Source organism: Scophthalmus maximus, chromosome 4 (genome assembly GCF_022379125.1).
Source record: "Scophthalmus maximus strain ysfricsl-2021 chromosome 4, ASM2237912v1, whole genome shotgun sequence".
Lineage (NCBI taxonomy): Eukaryota > Metazoa > Chordata > Actinopteri > Pleuronectiformes > Scophthalmidae > Scophthalmus > Scophthalmus maximus.
Window position 1 is genome coordinate 24111811 of NC_061518.1, and position 23188 is coordinate 24134998.

At 43.5% G+C, this 23188-nt stretch overlaps 2 protein-coding genes across 3 annotated transcripts in view; one reads left to right on the forward strand and one right to left on the reverse strand.

Moving 5' to 3' along the window:
* Position 1: 1 nt before the first annotated feature.
* On the reverse strand, positions 2-10644 carry LOC118302780 (adhesion G-protein coupled receptor G2-like). 2 transcript variants are annotated; one of them, XM_035629213.2, is made up of 16 exons: positions 10597-10644; positions 8509-8682; positions 8286-8360; positions 7595-7752; positions 7435-7507; positions 6991-7132; positions 6518-6637; positions 5484-5606; positions 5274-5319; positions 5007-5101; positions 3961-4076; positions 3357-3625; positions 3169-3265; positions 2687-2816; positions 1568-1724; positions 2-1011 (listed from the first exon to the last, which is right to left on the reverse strand). In XM_035629213.2, exons 3-16 carry the CDS (start codon positions 8291-8293, stop codon positions 917-919), a joined length of 1629 nt encoding a protein of 542 aa, XP_035485106.2. In that variant the 5' UTR covers positions 8294-8360; positions 8509-8682; positions 10597-10644; the 3' UTR covers positions 2-916. The 2 variants fall into 2 exon arrangements, with proteins under 2 accessions (XP_035485106.2, XP_035485109.2); XM_035629216.2 differs by having other exon boundaries at positions 8286-8682.
* A 606-nt stretch (positions 10645-11250) lies between these two features.
* mmp15b (matrix metallopeptidase 15b) overlaps positions 11251-23188 on the forward strand; it is a 31209-nt gene continuing 19271 nt past the window's right edge. Inside the window, exons 1-4 of the mRNA XM_035629204.2 lie at positions 11251-12246; positions 20156-20304; positions 20719-20841; positions 21062-21369. Of these exons, the coding sequence (XP_035485097.1) occupies positions 12112-12246; positions 20156-20304; positions 20719-20841; positions 21062-21369 (715 nt within the window). The 5' untranslated portion in view covers positions 11251-12111. The remainder of the gene's footprint in view (positions 12247-20155; positions 20305-20718; positions 20842-21061; positions 21370-23188) is intronic.

Below are 23188 nucleotides of genomic sequence, written 5' to 3' on the forward strand. Positions count from 1 at the left end.
CTCTTCTTGTATATTAGGTTTATTGACAGTTTTTGTGACTGGTAAAAATAAATTCACATTAAAAGATACATACACACAAACTTTCAGTGGGAAGAAAATATTATACAGATATAAAGAAAAAATATGATGAATGTTACAACAAAAGAAAATATGGTGAACATGTTCATGAATCCGTATTTCAAATGCAACAGATTATCCATTTTTCTCCGTGCTGCAGGTGTATGGCCACAGGCTATTACACGCAATCGACGTCCGGTGAGTTTCGGTTGAACCCGTATCACATTTGGAGGAGAACAAACAATCTGCATCTACTGTAGTTTTCTGCTTCATCTTTCTGCATTTTCCTTTCATTTGTACACCTCACAGGGTAGAGCGGTAAATTAATATATAATTTAAATATATATATTTGTACTGCAACATCCTGAAAAAAAATGCATGCTCCTATTTTTTTTTTTGCCCAGGGAGAAAAATAAGTTTCTATAAGCACACCAGGTTATGTTAAGGATGGTAAAGTGGACTGTATTTATGTAGCGCTTTTCTAGTCATATAGACCACTCAAAGCGCTTTACAGGAAAGTCACATTCACCCACATTCATACAGCGCTGCTATTTACCAGGCATTTTTCTGTCACAATCATACAGTGTGGGAAGAGCCGTCAGAGGCAAGTTAGGGTTAAGTGTCTTGCCCAAGGACACAACGGCATGTGTACTGGCAGAGGCTGGGATCGAACCGCCAATCTTTGGGTTGGTGGGCGAACGACTGTACGGCCTGAGCCACAGTCGCCCTGGAGGGTGAAAGGTATGAAAAAGCTATGAAACTGTGAATTGTGTTTTTACATTTAATATTCACTTACATTAGATATCGCGACACACACACACACGCACGCACATCTTGATACTATGAGCTGAGTCCGGCCTTAGCTATTGGTGCTGCGTGTTACGCTGCTCGTCGCTGTGGCTGAGCTTCTGTACTTTTTCAGAGACATCACAAACCACAGCAAGATGAAGACGCCTGTGTGAGTCAAAGCACAGAAAACAAAAAAACATTAAAGTGTTAGAGCGAGCACATCAGGAGGGTGTCATGCAAATTGCCAAATATTCAAATATTCCAATATGCCGCTGATAAACAATCTTACCGTGACACGTTACTCGTCATATATCAGACGTACATTATCAATGTAAAGGGTCAGGCCAGTATCCACTACAAGTGAACACATGTTTGTTTTTTTAAACTGTGCACCATTCATTCTTGACAGTGCATGTGACTTCCAGTAGATACATTTTTTTCCTGTAATCATGTCAGTTTGCAACAGGAGTAAAATGTCCTAACTTTGCATGGTTAATGATCCAGAGAGTTTTTATGATATCCTTGCTCTGCCCTGTACGCGTTCACGGCCAAGTTTAGATTACAGTTCTACTTATTTGGGCATGAACGTGCAGTAATGCAAACACCCGCTGATCAGCTTACAGGAGCTGTTGTTACACACATCTGCGCCTCGTCCTGAATGACACCTGACCAATGCCCCGCGTGTTTACAGAAACGTCCCCGTTTAATTGATGTGCCAGACCTTGCAGTGAGTTCAGGATGCAGAAGGTGTAGAGGCCGGCAACCGTCAGGTAGCCAAACGAGAAAAAGACCAGGCCCCAGGTGATGCCGAGCAGAGTGGAGACCCCCAGCAGGGTGCAGATGTCTCGCTTGGCTCTGTCACGGTCACTCTGCCCATGCTGGAAGGTCCCAGGTGATCAGAAAGTGCCGGTTAGAGACCATGACATGTATATAGTCTGGTAGAGTGGACACCAAAACGTAATCTAGCTTTGTCTTTTAATGTTGTAGCCTTGCTTAAGTTGTTTTTAATAAAAAGAAAACAACTGTAACATCACACAGACATGCGTATTCAGAGCCTTCGCTCAGTACTTCACACACCTCTGGCAGGGAATAAACCTCGAGACGTCTTGGGTATGACCTGACAAGCTTTGCACGCCTGGATTTGGGGATTTTTCTTTGCATGTTCTGCGAAACTCTGGTCTGTTTAGATGGGGATCGTTGGTCTACAGCCATTTTTCCTGTCTCTCCAGAGATGTGCGATTGGGTTCAAGTCACAGCTCCGGTTGGGCCGCTCCTCAACTATACCAGGAGGATATTGGGCAGGTGATGAGTGGTGTCTGGTTCCCTCCAGACATAACACTTGGAATTGAGGCCAAACAGTCCAATCTTGCTTTCATGAGACCAGAGAATCTTCTTTCTTTCCTTCAATCTGGACATTCTTGATTATTCCATTGAAGAGAGGCTTCTGTCGAGCCGCCATCTTCACAGGATCTCTGGGGCTCGGCCAGAGTGACCATCGGCTTCTTGGTCTGCCCTCGTACCAATGGCCCATTGCTCAGTTTGGCAAAGGGTCTGAATACTTGTGTCAATGTGATATTTCAGTTTTCCCTTTTATAATAAGTGTTATCATTTATCATTCGTTTTATCATGAGGCTGCTACATAACAAAATGTGAAAACAAAACAATGGGGGTCCTAATGCTGTCTGAATGCACCGTATACGGTCGGGTAAGCACATGGGCTTGACCAGTTAAAAGTTTTTCCAGTTTTATTGAAATATGAGAAGTCTGGCAAATAAACATGCCAACGATACAAAAAAAGCAAATTCCATAGAAGCAAAAGACAGCGCAGATGGACACGTACCTCTTTGATAGGCCGGAGACTCATAACACGTATGACTGTCACCCCAAACATGATCATGTTAAAGATGAACACCAAGCCAAATGCTCCCACTGTGGTCACGACCTTTACTGTGTCATTGGTTATATAGCATCTGCAAAGAGAAGCACGTGTGGGAGTAGGAATCGCAATTTAATCTCACAGTCAGTGCAAAATCTTTTTCTGTGATCAAAAATCTCAATTCAGTTGTTTAAAGATTTTGTTAGATACAGGAAGAAATATCCCTGAGTGTGTCGGGATTCAGTGTTTTTGACTTTAGGAAATTCAGCCGTTTGCTGACTTGGGGTCTGTTGACCATGAAATGGAGTATGTCAGCACATTACAGCCATTCTTTCTTAGCATTTTTAAAAAACATTGTGACTGTGAATTGGAGGTCGAATACATGTCAAATGTATACCGTTAAATTACATCTGAGTGCTTGCAAATTCGTCCCGCTTCTCCCTTACATTAAAGTGCTATTGGGGTTAGATGAGTCCAGGGCAACACGACCATATGCTCCTCTGTCTATGACGGCCACCAGGGACACGATGACTGCAGGAATACCTGCAGGCAACACAAGGATGGTCTTGATTTCTTCTAGTCGCTCAAAACTTTTGATTGTGCAGGTCCCGGAGCCTTGGTGACTCTTACTCACCCCATCCCACCACACTGAGTTTGAGCAGGTATCTCTTGACATAGATATTGAAGACTCGCACTAGTAGGATGTAGACGTGGAACCCCTCCAACGCCATCCAGGCGAAAGTGGCCAGCAGGGAGTAGTGAAGGGAAAGAGCCATGTAAATGCAAAGCCCAGTGGAGGCCTGCGCCGCCACTGTCTGGCTGGGGAGGAAGTGCAGGTTGAGGAGGATCAGGGCAACGGCCAGACTGATGTGGATCTTCATGGAGACATCTGCCCTGACCGTTCTGTCAAACAGAGGAGAACTGATTGTGCACAGACATGGCACGGTAGCAATGCAACTGCTGTAAGAAGGAGAGGCGAAATGTGGCAAGAAAGGAAGGAGAGCACATTGCATTTTAAAGTAGAGGCAACAAATGTACAAGTATTAAAGGGGCAGCAAAGCAAGAAAAAGGTGAAACGGGGGAGGAAGAAGAGAGTTGAGGAACTGAAGAAGGGAGTGGGGACAGAGGGATGCTGCTATAACTAAAAACATTTCAAAGAGGACCATAGATTTGAGGTAAAAAGAGATGAGGGACAATGAAAGGTGAGGAGATTAATACACCAGGGAAGAACATGCAACCTGTTTGTGATGAAGATGAAAACAGCGGTGACCAGGGCAAAGAGAGAAAGACCACAGCCAATCTGACTGATGTATGTCAGGATCTCCTGGTCTCTAGGGGAGATGGAAGCAGACACCTGTGGAGAAAGTACACCAGATAATATGTATCTTGATATGTTCTGATTTAAATTGTAATATGCGGTTAGGAAAACACTCAACGTGGGGCATGTATTTCAAATACTGCACCTAGGTGCTTTGAGTATTTCCATTTAAATACATTTTTAAATTAAATACAAATGATTTACTTTTTTTATTCTAATACCTTTGCCTCACTTGTTATTCTGGATATTAAGATTAACATGCAAAATCTACAATAGGCTTTTAAGTTATTTTCCAATATATAATAAGTAGAATATACTGTAAATACAGTATAAAGAGCACGATGCACCCCACGGATTTCACTTTTGAGACTTTCAATACAATGGCATACCTTTTGATTTGCAGCCAAAAATTTCACGTCTAACGTCAGGGAAATTTTGAATGGAAGATTACAAGTAATTGAACTTTACATTGTGCTTTTTCCACTAGCAATTAGTCACTGTGTAGAATTGTTTTCTTTTTTTTCTTAACTCTTTCGCCATCTAGTAGTAGCATGAAAAGTGACACTGTGGTAAAGCAAAATGCAGAGCAGTGCACCATGAGTGCACCAGAAAGCAGTGTGCAATGACATGTAATAACATCCTGTCGTTGTCATATTCAACTGTTCATATATCCTCAATTTATGCATGTGTGTGTGTGATTATAGTTGTTCAGCTTGTTATTGTTACTGTACAGTAGATGTGTTCTCTGCCACTTTATTACTACATGAGTACTGGAGTCAAACTGTTAAATGTACTCAGCCAAATGAAGTTGATTCTGACAGCCGTTCAGATTATAACGATTCCATTTTTAGATAGTGTGGGAGGTCGTGTTGAAGGGTTACCCGGTAAAGGTATGTTTGTATGCAGTCTTAATGAGGTACTCTCTACGCTTCTATACTTTTGCAAGACACAAAAGGTCGGCCCTACCACGAGCACACCGAAGTATGTGAGGTGGTCACAGGAGCAGGTGATGTGACCCTGACCTCTTTCCCACAGGGTTAGGCAGCCGTCCCTGCTATATACTGGCAAAGTCAAACACAGTCACACAGACCAGTTTATGCATATGATGATGTCACAATCTGAGCTGCAGTGAGTCGGCGCACTCTGCTGGACATGGGTGACACCACAAAGAATCCAACTCATCATCCCCACAGCGAAAAGAAATTATTGTTTTAATCGTTATTGTTTACTCACCTTTTCGTGAAAAATTATAGAACACACACGTTGGTTCTTGCGTCTCCTTCGACACAATGACATACCAGGTTCACATTGGGTTATTGCATCAGGTTAGTATTCATGACTTTTACTCACATACACAAACACACTAATATATGCAGTATTCAATAATGAGACAAGAATATAAGATTACGGTATATTAAATATGAGAATAGAGGTGATAGTTACATTAATGGCCTTAGTAAGAACCATGGTGATGTTGACGCGCTCCTGTAGTCCTGAAATAGTCTTGCCGTGCACATAAAGGCCAACCAGTCTGTTCTCATACAGGTCATCTGCGGCTGCCAGTGTCTACAGTACAACATACATTCGGTGAGATCGACAGTTCAGCCACGACAGTTATTTTGTAAAGTCTGATCCAGTGTCAAAAAGCAAAAAAAGCCGCTCTGCGATCTTGTCACACTGCTTGATATCATCTGTCATCTTCATTCTGATGCAAAGTTGTGGCTTTACTGGTGTAGTCTACACACTTTCCTTCGTTAGAATTTTGAAGGGTGAGGAACGGGAGCCGTTTCTTCCCTTACTGTCTCACTACAACATTGCATTTTGGGACTTTTGTCATTTTGTCACAAGCCGACATCCCTTTCCCTTTTTGTGAGAGATTTCCTGCCTGTGTGAACATTTATTCAAAAATGATGACCGTGAGAGCCCAACAACAGTTTATGTGTGAAACAAATACTGTGTTTCTTCCTGTTGCAATAGCAGCTGTAGGTTTTCCTTTGTACATTTGGCCAAACAAAATAGAAAGAAAAAAAACTATTAAAAAAAGGACTATACTACTCTTTCATGAAATCAAACCATGAAATACAACAATGTGGATCATTTTATCAGCACTTTGATTAATGAACCAAAAGTGCTGCAATTTGGGTTAAGCTGAGGCTAAAATATCATATATCATATTTTAGAGGTCAGGGCCACATCTAAAACATTTTGAACGGTGGGCCGTGTGACAATGCAGGCTTAGAGGAGAGTATCTCTGTGTCTTCGTAATCAAGAGCAACGGGGGAAACTTAACTTACTACAACTAAGCCAAACAAGACACACGTTTGGTTCCATTTTAAAACCAATAATATCATTTTTTTAAAACCAGACAAAACACAGAGGGATTTTTTAAACCTTGCTGAGGGGACACTTGGGCTCAAAAAAAAGCCGTTCAGATTATTTTCAACTTCATTTTCCATAAATTCATTAAATTCTCTGACCCCATTCCCTTCCGGCCAGGTAAGCAAGCAAAACGCAATGGTGTTGTCTGATCCAACGTCCACCTCTCTGGGCAGTCGAACGCTCACTGTGCTGTTGGGGACAGTGTTTTTGTCGTTCGCCTGTAGAACAGAGGCACAGCGTCAAAAGCGTGAAGTCAAATACTGTGTCAAACTAATATCTGTCACAGAATAATGGGGGGGGGAATGTAATTAATTCTGATAGGTTGAGAAATTTAAATAAGAACCTTAAGCCAAATTTCACTAAAGACCAGTGGCAACCTCGTGGTGGCGCTAGAGAAAGGATTCAGGGGATCGCCCGAGCGCAATTCATCATATGGAAACCAAGAATGTGTGCGCAAAATTTCACCTGCCCGCCCATCCAGTACAGTTGTTGATGGCTAAACGTCGACCAGCAAATTCGACATGTGATCGTTCTGACTTTAACTCTTCAAACCAGACCGACACGTCCTTACCTCACTCTGACTGCCATAAAATTCGAGGCCTTTGAAGGGGCCTTTGGGCTTCTGAAGAAGAGCCACCAAGTGACTGAGAGAGATGATCATCGTTTCATTCACTTCCACTTGGTCCAGAAGCTCCTCTAGACTCTTCACAGTTCTTGTCAGAAAAGAACAAAGAAGCATAATGTCATTCTGAGTGACAATTGTTTTCCTGAAATCCTTACATAATCAAATTCTAGATCCCAAAATGCCTTAATCTAAAACTACATTTCAACCTCCACCATGTGCAGCATCAATCAGACTTTATTTATATTGCGCTTTTATGCACAGGTATATATATAAGTATTTTGAAAAAAAATATTAATAATAAACACAAATAAACATACGCAATGTAAATATTAAAGAGCTTTTCATGAAAAGAATGATAAATAATATATAGTATATACTAAAAATGATTACTCGAAAACGTCATCGCTGCTCCCTTTCTTTACAAAGCTGTTTACGTCCGCCATAGAACGCTTGACATCCGAAGCTGTAGATGAAAAAAATGTGTTACTTTTTTTCGTTAGTGTATGTTAAGATTGTGTGCATGTGTATGTGTGTGTGTCTATAGGCTGACCTGGTATTTTATTTTTTTTTCTTTGATTTACGTTGTTATTCTTCAATTGGCTTTGATTTGGATTGTGATGTTCAGAGCCAGGTTTACCAGGATGTTTACAGGTGATGTCAAAGGACATCAAATACAGGAGCAGCCACCAGAAGAGCCACCAGTTATTCCTGTGAAGTGGAGAAGGTTAATGTAAAATGAAAGCCTGCCTTTGACTTTTTTTTTTTTTACAAGACATATGTCATGGACTCGTTCATCAGTAGAAGAAAAAGTGACACGCCATCGAAGCAAACGTTGCCTCAAAATATCACAGTTGATGAGTATCAGCCAGGGGCCTTCTGCATTTCAGACAATGCATTAATTCAGGGCAGCGTACAGCAGACCACACGCAACAGAGACAAGCCAAGTTCCTCCGCAAAATATAGATTTAATATAGAGAATGAGAATACACAAATACCAACGTTGTGTCATGCATCAAAATTCAGATAATACAAGATTTAGAAGTAAAACTATTAAGAGGCATTGCTGCCTTTTCGACGTATGGCAAAGGAATAGACATGACATCTGACTTCAACATTGAAGAAAACATAGTTTTTGATATGCATATATCATTTCCAAGTCATTTCCATGCAGTTAAAGAACCAACACATATCTAGTTAAATGTTGCTGTGTCTGAGCCAAAGAGGATCAAAGCATAGCTCACCTCTGCATGTTGCTGAATGCCTGTGGAAATAATTTCGTCTGAAGAGATCACACAACGCAGATGATGTGACAAGAGCTTCATGGTAAGTAGAAAACAAAAAACAAAAGCGGTTAATGGTATTCAAAAATAAAAAGAGGAAGCAGACAGAAGGTGAACAAAAGGATCACTGTCTTGCCTCTGTTGCCACTGAATCCTACAGTTTCTCACAAAGATTATACTCAACTTTAGACACCGCACATATATTTTGTAGACACATTCAGCATTCGTTTATGGTTCTGCGTAGAAGCCAGTTGATCGCAGCAGTCCATCGCTCCATATACTGCTCATCACTTTTACATAGGTTCATGGCTGCATGTCTCTGCTCCCGCCAACCGAGGGGAGTAGCACACTGAAAAATCTAATGAAGCAAGGCGAGAGTTCAAAGACAACATTTCATTCTCCAATTCGCATATATTGTATATACATATATTTTCCACTGTGTGATTACGAGGATGAAATTTGAAACCAAAATTGGAAAGAATCAGTCATTTGTAAAATATACTGTAACAGGCAACAATTTCCACATGAAAATCCCCCATCTGATTTTGCAGAAAAATCGTGCAATTCTCACGCCCAGACGTTCAATCGCTCAGTCGTGACTTTCAATGTAGAGGAAACAAGTCCAAATGGAAACAAAAGGCCTGAGTCGTCTGTCTGGCCCATTTGACTCGTCTATGGAGCCACCTGTAGGTTGTGACAGTGTGCGTGTGTGTGTGTGTGTGTGTGTGTGTGTGTGTGTGTGTGTGTGTTGCACATTGTGCTTCATCCATCAGCATGTTTACTGGCCGAACGTGCAGGTGGCCTTTCTGCCAGGTGTATCCTGGTGACTTATACGACCACATGTACCGATCGTGTGTTGGGTTTGAATACGAGAGACCTTCATCATCACCCTCTCACTTCACATCCTTATCCCCCTTTTTTGTGACTCCTCACTAAATGAGAAATCGCCAAAATGTACATTTCAGACATTGGATGTTGATTATTTAGTAGCTGTTATGGTTTCCAGTCTTGAACCAGCAAGCATTTAAAACCCATTCTGCAAATAGCTACTTCCTTTTGCCTTCTTACAGTAGTTATTTAAGGTGCTTCCTTCTCACCTGGGCAAATTTGACAACAGCAATTCTTTTTTCTTCTTCTTCTCTACCAAACATGGGGCAACCCAATTTCTTATGATGATTTCAAGGTTTTAGATTAAGTTGTCAGTTTATTTGGTGGACCAGATGGACAGAGTATGGTGCAAAATGTTTGTAAGATTGAGGTTATAGTTTCCGACATGCTGTCGCTACATGATGCAATATGCTAATAGACATATTTGTGATGTCATTGCATCATATTTGCATCCTACCTAGTGCATCAGCTGGTCTCAGCCATTCATCTGTTTGATTCACTAACTCAGACTCTCTGTGCTCACGTATAGAGTATTCTAATACAGCCAAATTCCCGACAAAGTTCCACTCCATTTACATGTGTTTTCTGTTTCTGTTCTCATACAATGCAACAAGCATGAGACGGCGACTGAAACGCAAAGACATGTTGACAAGCAGTCACTTCCGAGCTGTTTCCTGGCTGCTGCTCCGAACTGCTAAATTTCCGATTTGATAACTGTGACATTGCCCAACTAAAATCACCAGACACGACACTGACTGTGCTGTGATTTTTGGGCATATTACGTGAGAAAAGAGATCACTCAGGGAGAAAGCTTGAAGCTTATTCAAGTCTAAGTAGGCAGACACAGTGAGAGATGTGAGGAGCAAAAAGGGAAGCTGGACCTCTCGTTCGCAGTACTGGCTACTCTCTTCTGCAGAAAGTGGTTCACGGTAATGACCCAAAAGTCTCCAAATAATTATTGCTAAGTGTTTTCTAGGAATCAAGTTATTTCTTTTGATGAATACACCAATGGTGTAACTTCAGCAGTCAGTCAGTCAGTCAGTCAGTTGTGGACATTGGCATTTGCCCTGTTGTTGTGGTCAAGCCAAGGAAAGAAAAAAAAAAGAAATGACCACAAACCTGGCACATCCTAAATGGCATTAATACACCGACAGCTTAGTGTAAATGTGGAATCAATGGTGCATTTGCTTATCATTGCTTCCAAAGAATTTAACAGACATGGAAGTGTGTGTGTGTGTGTGCATCTCTCTTTCAACAAAACTTACAGTAAAAATATCCTTATATTTGTTAATGAATAGAGATGATCCCATATCTTATCTCTGTACTTTATCAGTACTGTGTGTTTGTGTGTGTGTGTGAGTGTGTGTGTGCTGTGGTCCATTACCTCGCTGTGGTGGAGCTATTAAAAAAAAGTGGTGGGGGGGGGGGGGGGGGGGGGGGGGGGGGGGGGGTCATGTTTTCCCTCGGGCTCTTTTTCTACTTCTCCACTTCCACCTCCATCCGTCTGCTCGATAAGGCATTGTAGTGGTTAGCGCCATCGAGCCAGCCGTAGTAAGACGAGACATCACCGGAAATGCAATCTGCCTTCAAAATAAAGGGCGAAAAGTTATCACCTGGCCGGGACTGGGGGAAACATCATTTCAATGTCTCTACCTCTTTCACAGTCGTATGACATGCAGTTTTAGCAACAGTATCCAAATCTATGACACATGTTTACCACTTTGATAAATTAAGCTTATATATAGGCTATCTGTGCTCCTATGAATGATTCAGTATTTACTTCTCGGAACATGTGATATGGTGAAGAATGTCACAGAGTTCTAGTGGGAGAAAAAAAAATCAACGTTTAATTTTGCATAGATCCTTTTTTTATGCCTCACTCCTAATGACAGGAGTCAGACTGGTCCGGCTTTGCGGGCTAGCTATTTTTTTATTTTGAAAGTCCAAACAGGAACACGTCGCCCTCGTGCTGTTCCAATTTGAAGCGCGCATATGCACGTTGGGAACCGAAACACCGCGGTCAGAGGGACCACTCCACACACCTCCCGGCTCCGGTGGGGGAGAGAGACGAGCCCACGCGCCTCGGGACAGGACCGACGGCAACTGACGAAGAAAGCACCGTCCGAGTGCATGTCCCCCCAGAAAGAGACAACTGGACACAACGGGAGAAGAAACGTCTAATACATTTTTTTTTTATATATATACAAAGGGGTCGCGAACTAAAAGACCCGGAGCTCGCATGCACTGACCGAAGCTGCCGCCGCCGCCGAAGGAGTCTGTCAAGTGCCGGGGGAACTTCGGGTCTCATCACTCGGTCGCAGCGCGTCGGGCGGGCGCTTTGCAACTTTCCACCTTCCGGCGGGCATCATCGCGCGGGTTTATCCGTTTTCAAACCCCGAGTGGATTTGAGGATTAAAAAAAAAAAAAAATGTTACCGTGCCGCCGTCGACCTGCTCCGCTGGTAGCGGCTCCTCTGTAGACCCGACCGCACGTCGCCAATTAAGGCGTGAATTGGATGAGACGTCGGCACCGGGACGACGGAGCAGCGCGTGCGGAGAGAGGCGAGGCGAAGCGAGGCGAGGCGAGGAGGTCTGCTGCCGGCGGCGGCGGCGGCGTGAAACGTTAGAGACGTTTTTTAGGGAGAGAGACAGAGACAGAGAGAAAGACAGAACAAACTCGCCGACTTCCGTGGAGCGAATGCCCGGACTGTGCCCGTCGGGCACGGGGCTTCCTCTCCGGGACACAAGTGCGCCGTTGTAGCATTCTTGCTAGCGAATAGTTTAGCACCTTTTTTTTTTTTTAAACATAAGTTTGGGGTTAGCACAGAGACAACAACAACAACAACAACAACAACAACAACAACAACAACAGAAGTCGTCCAGGCCGTTACAGCGGGACCATGGCCTCCTCCTCGCGGGAGCGCTGCGCCCGGTTGCTCTGGAGACGGACCCTCCTCGCGCTGTGGCTGTGCGCGCTCGGGGCGCGCGGCGGAGCGGAGGACGGCGGCGGCGGCGGCGGCGCCTTCAACTCGGAGGTAAAAGATCATCAGGAGTTCATCGCTCCCACGCGAACTCTTTTGGCAATTTTGAAAAATGGCAACGGTGCAAAACATAAAATAAAGGAGAATGTCCCATTGCTGTAATAATCCCTGAGCAGTTCTATTCAAAACACACACACACACACACACACACGTGCGATCTTCTGATTTGCGGTTTCAGTGGTTTGGAGCTGCAACAGTTCGTCGATTAATCGATTAGTAATCGCCTGCTAAATTAGTCAACAACTATTTTAATAATCGATTAATCGGTTCAAGTAGTTTTAATGGGGGGCAAAATTCTCTGATTTCAGCTTCCCAACTATGAATATTTTCTGGTTTCTTTGCTCCTCCATGAATATCTTCCGTGTGCGGACAAAACATGAATGTTGTGTTGGGAAACACGATCGACGTTTTATGAACCAAACAACTAATCCATTCATCGAGAAAATAATCGACAGATTAATCGATTATGAAAATAACCGTTAGTTGCAGCCCTGGAATGGTTTGTGTTTCTTCAATCACCTGACATGGAGGCATGGTGTTAACCTGTGCCATATAGCTTCAGGCAGGAGCCAGCCAATCAGCACTGAGGCAGGGTTATCCACTGCACACCATCTGGGTTACCAATATGATTTTCATTACTGTGGTTGTTATCATCATCATCATCATCATCATCATTATGCCCTCGTCATCACACACTCTTGTCTCACAAGCTTATTCGGTTAGCAAAGCCGACTGGCAGGTCGTGTTTCCACGGAAATGAGATCTTATACTCTCGCGGAATGACCTTTGAGTTTTGTTTGCAAACATTACGAGGGTTCCCAAAAAAATGTTCCCTCTCGGTAATCCACGCTCGACCAATCATGTCCATTTTCCCCTCAAGTGGAAATGCAAACACGAAGAAAAGCCCAGCACTGTGGTCGTGACCATAGGCACTTCAGAAGCCACGGTTTGGTTAAACTACATGGTATTGAACTCTTTCATTTATTCAGAGCAGAATCCGCATCATATCTCTGTCAAGATATCCAACGCAGTCTTTTTCCCAAAAATATTTCCACACTTCACTTTCCTTTTCACCATTTGTGTACATTTAACTCTGTGTTTACTGTATTTAGGCGTGTCCCTAGACGCCAATTAGCGCCATGGTGTCAAGTCAGAACACGAGCCGTTCTTGTTCCATCAGTCCGTCGGCGCTTCGAGAGACAATTCACAACAAGAGATAAGGGCTCTGTGTGTACCCAGAGGGAGATTAACGGTGGGGCTCAGAGAGAAAAAGGACACAGACAGACCAGACAGTAAGACAGTAAGACGTAGAGGCCTCCCGCCTCCCGGTCATTAGAGGTGAGCTTACACCACCAAACTCAGTGGCCGGGGGGGGGGGGGGGGGGTCTGGCTGCGTTAACTTGCAACACACACTAACACAGCTGTGGAATGTGCAGGTGTGTGTGTGTGTGTGTGTGTGTGTGTGTGCTAATGCGTCTTACTCAGCCAACAGATGTCGGGTTTACACAATGTGTGGACTGAGGTTGAAAGTCCTTATCGCGTGTTGCTAAATGGGTGTGCGAGTTTGTGTTCCAGCTCAAGTAGTTAGACATCTCCATTACCCATGTTGTTGTGTTTTTTAACATTCAGAATGTCCTGCTCCAATGCGAGCAAAAGAAAATTTAACAGAATGTTCATGAAAATCAAGTGACAAACATTCTTGTCATCCAGCCGCCTTGTGCTCGTTGGCACTAACCTATTACAAAGCATCTTCATGGGCAAAATAAACACAACAGGCCACTTTCCTGGAAATCAGTGATTGTAATGATGTTCATGAGCGATTTGTTGTAATAACTAGGTACTCCAACTGCTGTTGTTTGGATTAAAAGTGAAAGTATTGAAACCACGTACGAGTGCAAGGACACTTTAGGCGAAAAAAAGGCTTTTTAACCAAATTTTCTAACATTCGATATGACGATAGCTACATTTCGATATTGATACCATATGTTTCTAAAAACTATGATGTGACAGCAGGTTTTCCAAATGTTCGCAAATACCCTAGTAAGCTGCGTTGTCAGGGATTGAAGTTCTGACTTGCAACGGCAGATAATTCGTTGGTTGGGTTCCACAGAGGCCGCGTTTGAGATCAGTGTAGATCCGTACGGGAAAGAAAGCAACGGGGGGGGGACACAGGCTTTACGGGACCTTGGAATCATGCAAAAACACAAACAAACAAACACACACACACACACACACACACACACACACACACACACACACACACACACACACCTGATGTTTTGCAGATCTAAGCCAGTCTCTTCAGATCTACCCTAATCCCATACATGGAAGCCAGTTAATGAAAATCAGTTGTAGCCGTTTCGGGGAAAACCGTAACTCACCTCACCCTCCCCTTCCAAGCACTTCCTCTAATTCTCGAAAAGGTTTATACTCTTTCTCGGAGCCATGGTTGCATAAGACCCCCGTCGTCTTATCGCCCTTGCTGTCGCTGCGTGCATCAGATTGGAGTGGCATTTTTCTGTCTTTGTCTCTGGACAGTGTACACATAGCCAATACTTACTGAATAGAAAGTATTATGATAATAATAGTTGAAAGTAACTCCTGCAGACCTTCCTCCGTGTTTCCTCTCTCCATTACAGCATGTTTTATGGGTATATAGCTAAGGCAACTGTTGTAGCCTATGCTGCCATCTTCTGACGATACTGGTCTAATTTGTTCGCTCCAAACCAGCTGACGGAAGTGCACGCCATTTGCATTTTCAGTCCAGTTAAAATTCACTTGACATTTAGATGTAAAACACAGCTATTGTTCGGTTTGTCCGTTCTCACCTACCGTAGAAACACGGCGGTGCAACATGGTGGACACTGTAGAAGAGGACCTGCTCCTGATGTATAGGGGGCAATGTCTACACAACGCTACTTATTTTTAGATGATTGTACATCGATGAAAACATCATTTTCAATAATATATTAGATTTCTGCCCACAGATCCTCTGAATCCCTCACACGGCACCTTTTAGTTGTTCAGTTGTTGTTTTAACTTGGAGGAAAAGTTCAAGGCATATTTGTTGTGTAGAAGCAACAGTGTGTTCTCATTGATAGTTTCAGTTTTATCAGTAGGGGACCAGTAAATACAGCAAAGAATGGAGGCTCTGTTAGATTGAAGTATCACCTCATGCTGTTTGTTGATGGGCCTGCTAATCTCCCCAGCTTTTATAAAGTCGCTGATGGCCACATTGTGTCTTTTGTGGCGGATGTATGTTTCTCTGGAGTCCGGGAGGATAATTTGCTCTCACCCGCAACAGCCATAATAGTGGTTATAGAATTTCTTTTTATGTGTGAACAGAGAGTACGCTCGAATTTCAGTGGTGATAAGGCGGTAAAGCTCATACTGTGTGGTCCACTTTCTAAGATAAAGTACAGGTAAGAGGACTGAATGTGTTTTGAACAATGTAATCAGCATGCGGAATGAAATAATATGTAAAATGTAGATTGTTTCAAAGCAGCTGGTGTCTTAACAACAAATCCAGACTGTTGGATTGTGTTGAGACTGAATTATACACCTACTTAAATACGGAAATACCAGTCCTCACTCTTTAAATGGGCTTAAATCCATGTGTTGAGGAGTTAGTCTGAGAAACTCAAATCCTACTCTGTCTGGACAAAAAGGATGAGGTGGGTGGGTGGAGGAATGAGGGAAAGAAGAGAGATTATTAAAAGTGACCAGAAAAAAAGGAGGTATTTCTCAACCGACGGCAGGCGAGAGAAATCTGTGATGGAGTGATTTATGAAAAGGAGAGACAATGATGGAGAGTGAGAGAAAGTTGACAGGGGTGGCGGTGCTCACACTCAGCTGTGCAGCATGTGATGGCTGAATGTGACAGCTGTTCTTTAACTGGGACACACACACACACACACACACACACACACACACACACACTGCTGCACAGGCATGCCGATTCTGGGACTCCAAGGCCTTGACAAACAATGGAGTCTCTTGTCTGATGAGAGAGCGCCCTGACAGAAAACTTGTGAATAGGCGAGAGGGAGGATGAGAGAGCGCAGAGAGAAACATGGACACGATAACACAGGCCAGAGAGACGGAGTGAAAGAAAGTGTGCAATGGCAACTCGTAGCGTTGTAATGAAAGGGGGGGGGGGGATTTGGGTAATCACATAACTGGACAACTTCCTCAGTCCATGTCTTCTTTGTGTCCATGTAATCTGCAACGTGTCGTCTCTTCACTGTCCTCCTGCCACCCCCGCCCCCACTCCTCTGTGATTGGTTATCATCACGTCCACAAAGGCGCACGTTGCTACGGGGACGGGACGGGGCAGGGGACTGCCATGAGACGGGAACTATCCTCGGCGTATGCCTCGGGGTGATCTGTTGATGTGTTTTCTGTTTGTGTGACTCTTCAAATCGAATTTCCCCTCTTCCCCTCTTGTCTGCCTCCATTTCACTCCCGCTACACCATTTGCTTAGAAATCCTCTCGGTAGGACTTTGGGGGGTAAGGGATGGCAGCAGACCAAGCCCCGAAATAAAAGCTCTGTTAGTATCTTGGCTGACATTGTGGTGGACACACACACACACTCCCACACACACCCACAGTCCTGGCATGTTTTACTACTCCTTGTATATTGCTGGGTCTGGTTTTGGCAGGTAAGCTCAAGGACTCTTTGAAAGCCAATTTAATGGACAAGGCCTAGTGTATACATGCGCACGCGCGCACACGCACACACCGCACACACGCACAGGCAAGCAAAGAACCCTATTTCTCCTTTTGTCTAAGACTTGTTTTATATTCAGCTCAGCTGATGAGGGAAGGTCAGACTGTAGTACTTTGCAGCAGGGTTGGGTGATCGACCACGGTCAAAGCGACCACTCATATCAAGTATTGGCACACACGCACCCCTACACATAAACCCAGGAGCAAAAGAATAGACTTTCTTCATATGTTCATTTTCAAAACTAGTCGGACTGAGATTGGGTTTCCCAACCTCCTGCTGATCACCGTGGAGCTGCCACTGATCAATTCTGCCAGCGACAGTTCTCGTTTCAGCTGGAAAAGTCAAACGAAAAGCTTTGTTACTCGGTGTAGCTGTGAAGACATGTATGCTTAGAGTATTGAGGTGAGAAGAGTGTTCTGTGAACCTCGCCACCTGTTGCCCCTCCACTCAAGCTGTGTGTGTGTGTGTGTGTGTGTGTGTGTGTGTGTGTGTGTGTGTGTGTGTGTGTGTGTGTGTGTGTGTGTGTGTGTGTGTGTGTGTGTGTGTGTGTGTGTGTGTGTGTGTGTGTGTGTGTGTGTGTGTGTGTGTGTGTGTGTGTGTGTGTGTGTGTGTGTGTGTGCGCGCGCGCGCGCGTGTGTGCGTGTGTGTGTGTGTGTGTGTGTGTGTGTGTGTTTGTGTCTGTGTGTGTGTGTGTGTGTGTGTGGGGCAGAGCCAGAAGGAGTTCCATATAGTATTTAGATAGTGTTTCAGGAAGTGCATGTTTGTTTTTGAGAGTGTGTGCGTCTGTGTCAGCATGTTTGAAGCGTTGTTATCTAAAGGCAGAGGTGGGTCAGGGTCATGTCCAGTTCAGCCCTCCCTATGCTTCTTCCTGCTCCTACACACACACACACACACACACACAATTTTACATATACATAGAGTGACACATATCGTTACTCACTACTCCGAGTCCTACCTTTGACCGTGTACACTAGAGTCATCAGCTTTTGTGGTTTTCATCTGTAGACTATGTGGTATAATTTTCACGTTCAGTGTTTCCCACACACTCTGCTATACTTTACCCAGGTATATTAATAGGTACCACAGTATATTTGGCGACCTATTTTAGAAGACATTTCCACTAGCAGTTGATTCACCAGTGGACAGTCCCCCACTAGTTCGTTCTGCTATCGCACTAAAGGCGTAAAGGAGTATATATTTCCTATATTACACTAGAAGATGCAAATACAGTGGATATTTTAAGAACACAGACCAGAAAAAGCACACACAAACACACAAACACACACACACACACACACACAAAAAATTGTGTTTTATAAATATTTCGGCTCCTCGGGCCAAGTGCTCCAAGGCCTGAGGGCTCGAACTCTGTGGGTTTTCATCTTCTGCCTCCCGACGACCTGTGCAGAGACAATAAAGACATGAAGTCTCAGGTGCAGAGTGAAAGGAGTATGCTGCCTCACCGCACTGTACCTTTGATGACCTCTGCCGCGGAGGTCATGCAATTGGCTCGGTTTGTGTGTTAGCACGACTACTCAGAAAGTTATGGATGGATTTGCATGGATTTTTTTTTTTTCCAAAGATAGGTCTCGGCTTGGTAACAGATTATTCAAATTTGGCGAGGAATACTTTGAAGGTGAAACAGCATATAGGTGGGGAATAACTCTCCGGGTGCTCCTGTAGGTTTTAAAAATGTATCTTTATCCATATGTATTCAAACTGGCAGAACTGGTGACCAGAACATGCACAACTTTGTCGACATTCGGCATATATGATCTTAGCTGATCACAAAGAATGAGAATATGTCAGATTGACAGATCAGCATTTAACGATTTGATAAATTGATCAGTTCTTGATAATCGATCACAGCTGCACTGTAAGGACACGTGGAGTGGAGCGCAGGCCCACGCCTCTGCCCTTTGAACCCTTTTTATTACATCCTGTCGTCTTGTGGTTGTGTAGGACGGTCCGGCTGAGGGTGTATACAGAGTAAAACAATTTTTATTATATTAAATGGACTGTGGAGAGTGGACACATTATTGTTTGTGTGGAACACATTTAGCCCTTTTTCTGGGTGGGGTAGTTACTTGTATGTGTCTAGAGCAATTATTATATATATATATATTATTATTACATACAGTATTTCATATTCATAAGCTGTGTGTGTGTGTGTCTGTGTATGAGAAGAATGACTGAAAGAGGTCAGTTTGTTTTTATGGCTTTGAAGGAGTGGGTAGGTAAACACCGAGCTTTATCAAGTAGTATTCTGCATTGTGAAAGATGGGCGTAAACCTGAGACGACATCTGCAAACACACAGATGCTCACAAAGCCACATGCATGAGCACACATGCACACTACAGACACGCGCACACACACTTTTTTTTCTTCATTTCCTGCACCACCAAATGGGAGTGTGTCCGTGTGTAGGCGTATCTAGTATCTCCGGACTACCCGATATGCAAGTGTTGTGTGCGTGCGCGTGTGAATGTGTGCGGGCGATATAAGGTTTCTGTAAAACAGGTGGGATAGACTTTGCGTCATCTCTGATTGGATCAAGTATCACGTTTTCCCCCTAATGTCTGCCATTAACAACCCCCCACCCTCCCCGGCCCTCCGAGGAACATACTCCTAGAATACGTTCGGACACAGGAGGCTGGTCTCCTCCCGGCCTTCTTACATTTTATGTACAAAACATTCAATGCACAGCAGCATACATTTCCAAAAAAGCACTGTTGCATCATAGTATCACTTTACTTTTCCTGAAAAAAACCTACTCTATACCAATATATTTGCCAAACCTCTTACTGACGATCAAATCAGAAATACGAGTACTTTCCCCTCAAAGCTAAAGCACCAAGACAAGTCTCTGTCATGTTGTCATGTTACTCAAATTGAAGCTGAGGAGAAGACAAGCTTCAAGGGGCTCAGGGCTTCAGATTCTTGTTCTAGACAACATTAGGCTCATGCTAATGGCTGCGTCATTTCTTTTTCCTTGTTAATGTAATAATTCCTGTCTCAATGTTAGTTTTTTTTTGTTGTGCTCGCTGTCAGTGCCAGTAATACAATCCCAAGGAGCTTTGATTCGAGGGAACTGGCATCGCAGGAAATGAATAGATGACACATCTTCATTTGTGCCCGTTTCCTTTTTGCTTTTCTTCCTGTGCGTCTCCAGTCATGGCTGAGGATGTACGGCTACCTGCCCCAGGCCAGCAGGCAGATGTCGACCATGCGCTCAGCTCAGATCCTGTCCAACGCCATTGGCGATATGCAGCGGTTCTACGGCCTGGAGGTCACCGGACAGATGGACCCTCAAACCATCAGGTCAGCAGGGCTCAGCTAGGACGTTTTCTGGACTTAAACCCATTCACGGGGGCGGGAAAAATATATCCCAGCCTCCAAAAAAACTGGCCTGCAACCCATTCTGGTTCTCAAACTTAGATTGAATTTTCAACTTTTTATTTTGCAAAGCTCTCAGCTGTTTTTGGTAAGATGATTTGGCCTAGAATTTTAGAAATATGGACTTTTACCACTCAGTAACCTGGCTATACGCAGCTCACAGATACACTTTTAAACAACAGAAATGCACTGAGGCAGCAAGAGGAGAAAGAAGTAGAGGAGTTTTAACGTCATACTCCCCTTCATCTCCTCTCTCGAGTGCTTCTCGCTTTCAACACACACACACACACACACACACACACATCTTGCCTGTTCCTGATCTTCTTTCAACTCCTTCAGTGCCATGAGGAGACCCCGCTGCGGTGTGCCTGACAAGTTTGGAGGCCAGATCAAAACCAACGTGCGGCGGAAACGCTATGCTCTCACTGGACATAAATGGAACAAGAACCACCTCACATACAGGTAATGGAAAGAAGTTGGTTTTATGTTTGTTATTTCAAATTTATAAATTTGCTCTAGACTTTCTTTGGACAATTTTTACAATATTTACATTATCTTTCTCAAACTTGACAAAGATCTCAAATTGCTAACAGCATAAAATAGAACAACATATGAATCCACATACGGATATGTTTTACTGAAACCTGAAAGAAAATCCCTCTTCCCCTCTTTGTTTTCATAGTATCCAGAACTACACTCCAAAGATTGGCGAGTATAACTCATTTGAAGCCATCCGGCGGGCCTTTAAAGTCTGGGAGAAGATCACCCCGTTGACCTTCGACGAAATCCCCTACCAGGAGATAAAGTATGGACGCCGCAAGGAGCCGGACATCATGATCTTCTTCGCCTCTGGTTTTCACGGGGACAGCTCTCCCTTCGACGGCGAGGGTGGCTTCCTGGCTCACGCCTACTTCCCTGGACCCGGAATGGGCGGGGACACACACTTTGATTCTGATGAGCCGTGGACCATCGGGAACCAGAACATACAAGGTGAATGTATAATATTGCATTTATTGCATTTATATTGCATTTATATAATGCATTTTATAATATTGCTTTTTTTTTTTTAGGGGAAAGTGGGGAAAAGAATTAAAAAGCAGAGATAGCAACAGGGAAGGAAATGATGCTCTAAGTTATAAGTGAACACATAAAAATTGTCCTGTTAGGGAGCTTTTTCTTGAGTTCTTGGGTGTTGCATGGGAGTCATTTACTTGACCTCCAGGCGGAAATGGAGGATTGAGGGACGATTATGTCATTGATCATTCAGCTGGTGAACAGTTTGAGTCCTGTCGCGTTGTCGGCTGTAACGGATCTGTATGAAAGCTAGCAAACAGCCGTTCCCTTGGCTGTGCTCCGCACCTAACCGGAGTTGGCGTGGTTCACGTCTTATTTGTCGCGCTCCGCTACTCCACTCGCCTCCTGAAAAGTTCAAAGTCAACACTGCAGCCTCCTCACAGGTCTCAGATTCAGCCTCAGTTATGTTGCTGAGCAAATACACAAATCAATGAACTCATGAATCAAGGATCTGCACAATCTGTGCTGGCCAAGCACACACACATAGGCTCACGTATATAAAACGTATTTGTATTTTATTTCGGTGAGGAATACCGATAGTTGTTAAAATCATTGCCTGAATATAGCCCCATTCCACATCTCTTTCTTTGCACCCGATTGCAACTTTTTAAAAACAATTTCTAGCACTTAACTAATCCTAAAGCAGAATTGAGGATTAAAAAGAGATCCATATTTTTAAGAAACGTCGAAGAGTCTCCAGAGTTCCTCTTCTTTCTGTGCACCCATTAACCCTGTTGACCAGAAACGGATTTTCTTTTGCAACAATGGGCTTTCCTGCCCTGTTATCTACTGTGTGTGTGTGTGAGGGTGGGTGCGTGTGTGTTTGTGTGTGTGTGATGTCCTGCAGGACAGATCACAGAGAGCCTAGAATCGCACAGTAAGTGGGAGTGTGTGTGTGCCACTCAGGGAGATCTGTAGACTGCACTACTTATACAGCTTTTAAAAGCAAAGTACAACCAAATTACAGCTGCTTGAACTCTTTCGCAGAAGAAGTCCTCCATTTAACTCTGGCAGTTTTTACGGCCGTCCAGTTGCATTATCGCCGAAGCCATGCCCTACCCTTTTTGTGAAATGCTGTCCTTCGAATTTGCTGGCAAAACACATAGAGGTTGATCGGGCCACTGGCCGTTGGAGTGATAACTTACATTAAAGTCAAGACAGCAACGATCTTCTGGTTGATTCATTTAATCGTCATAGTCAGTTGTCTGGTTAAAAAAAATGCCAAACATCCCAGGGGTTCTAGCTTTTGGAAGTAGATTATTTCATTATAAATCAAGTTAAATTGAATCAAGTCAAACAGTCTTTTTGAACATATCATCTTGAGCTTTCTTATGAAGGGCAGAGTTGCTTTTTTACCCCCCATAGTATTTCTGAATGAGAATGATGTCTTGAGCAGGAATATAATAATAATAATAATAATAAAACATTTGATTTATAGAGCACTTTTCATTGCTAAAAGCAATCTCAAAATTAAAAATTAAATTATATTATATTATAGTTATCTTCCTCCGGGAAGACCACTGTTCAAATCCTGGTGCAGACATGATCTCACATGAAGCAGCACAAGTGTATGAAAGAACAAGTGAGACTGGAAGAGCATCCGCTCTCAAGTAGGTGTCCTGAAGCGAGAATCTGCTCTGACCTCTGACCTCATTTCGGAATGCTGAACAAACAAAACACAGACTCTTTCGTGCGGGATCAATAGTCGCGCATAAAAAAAATTAACACCATGGCA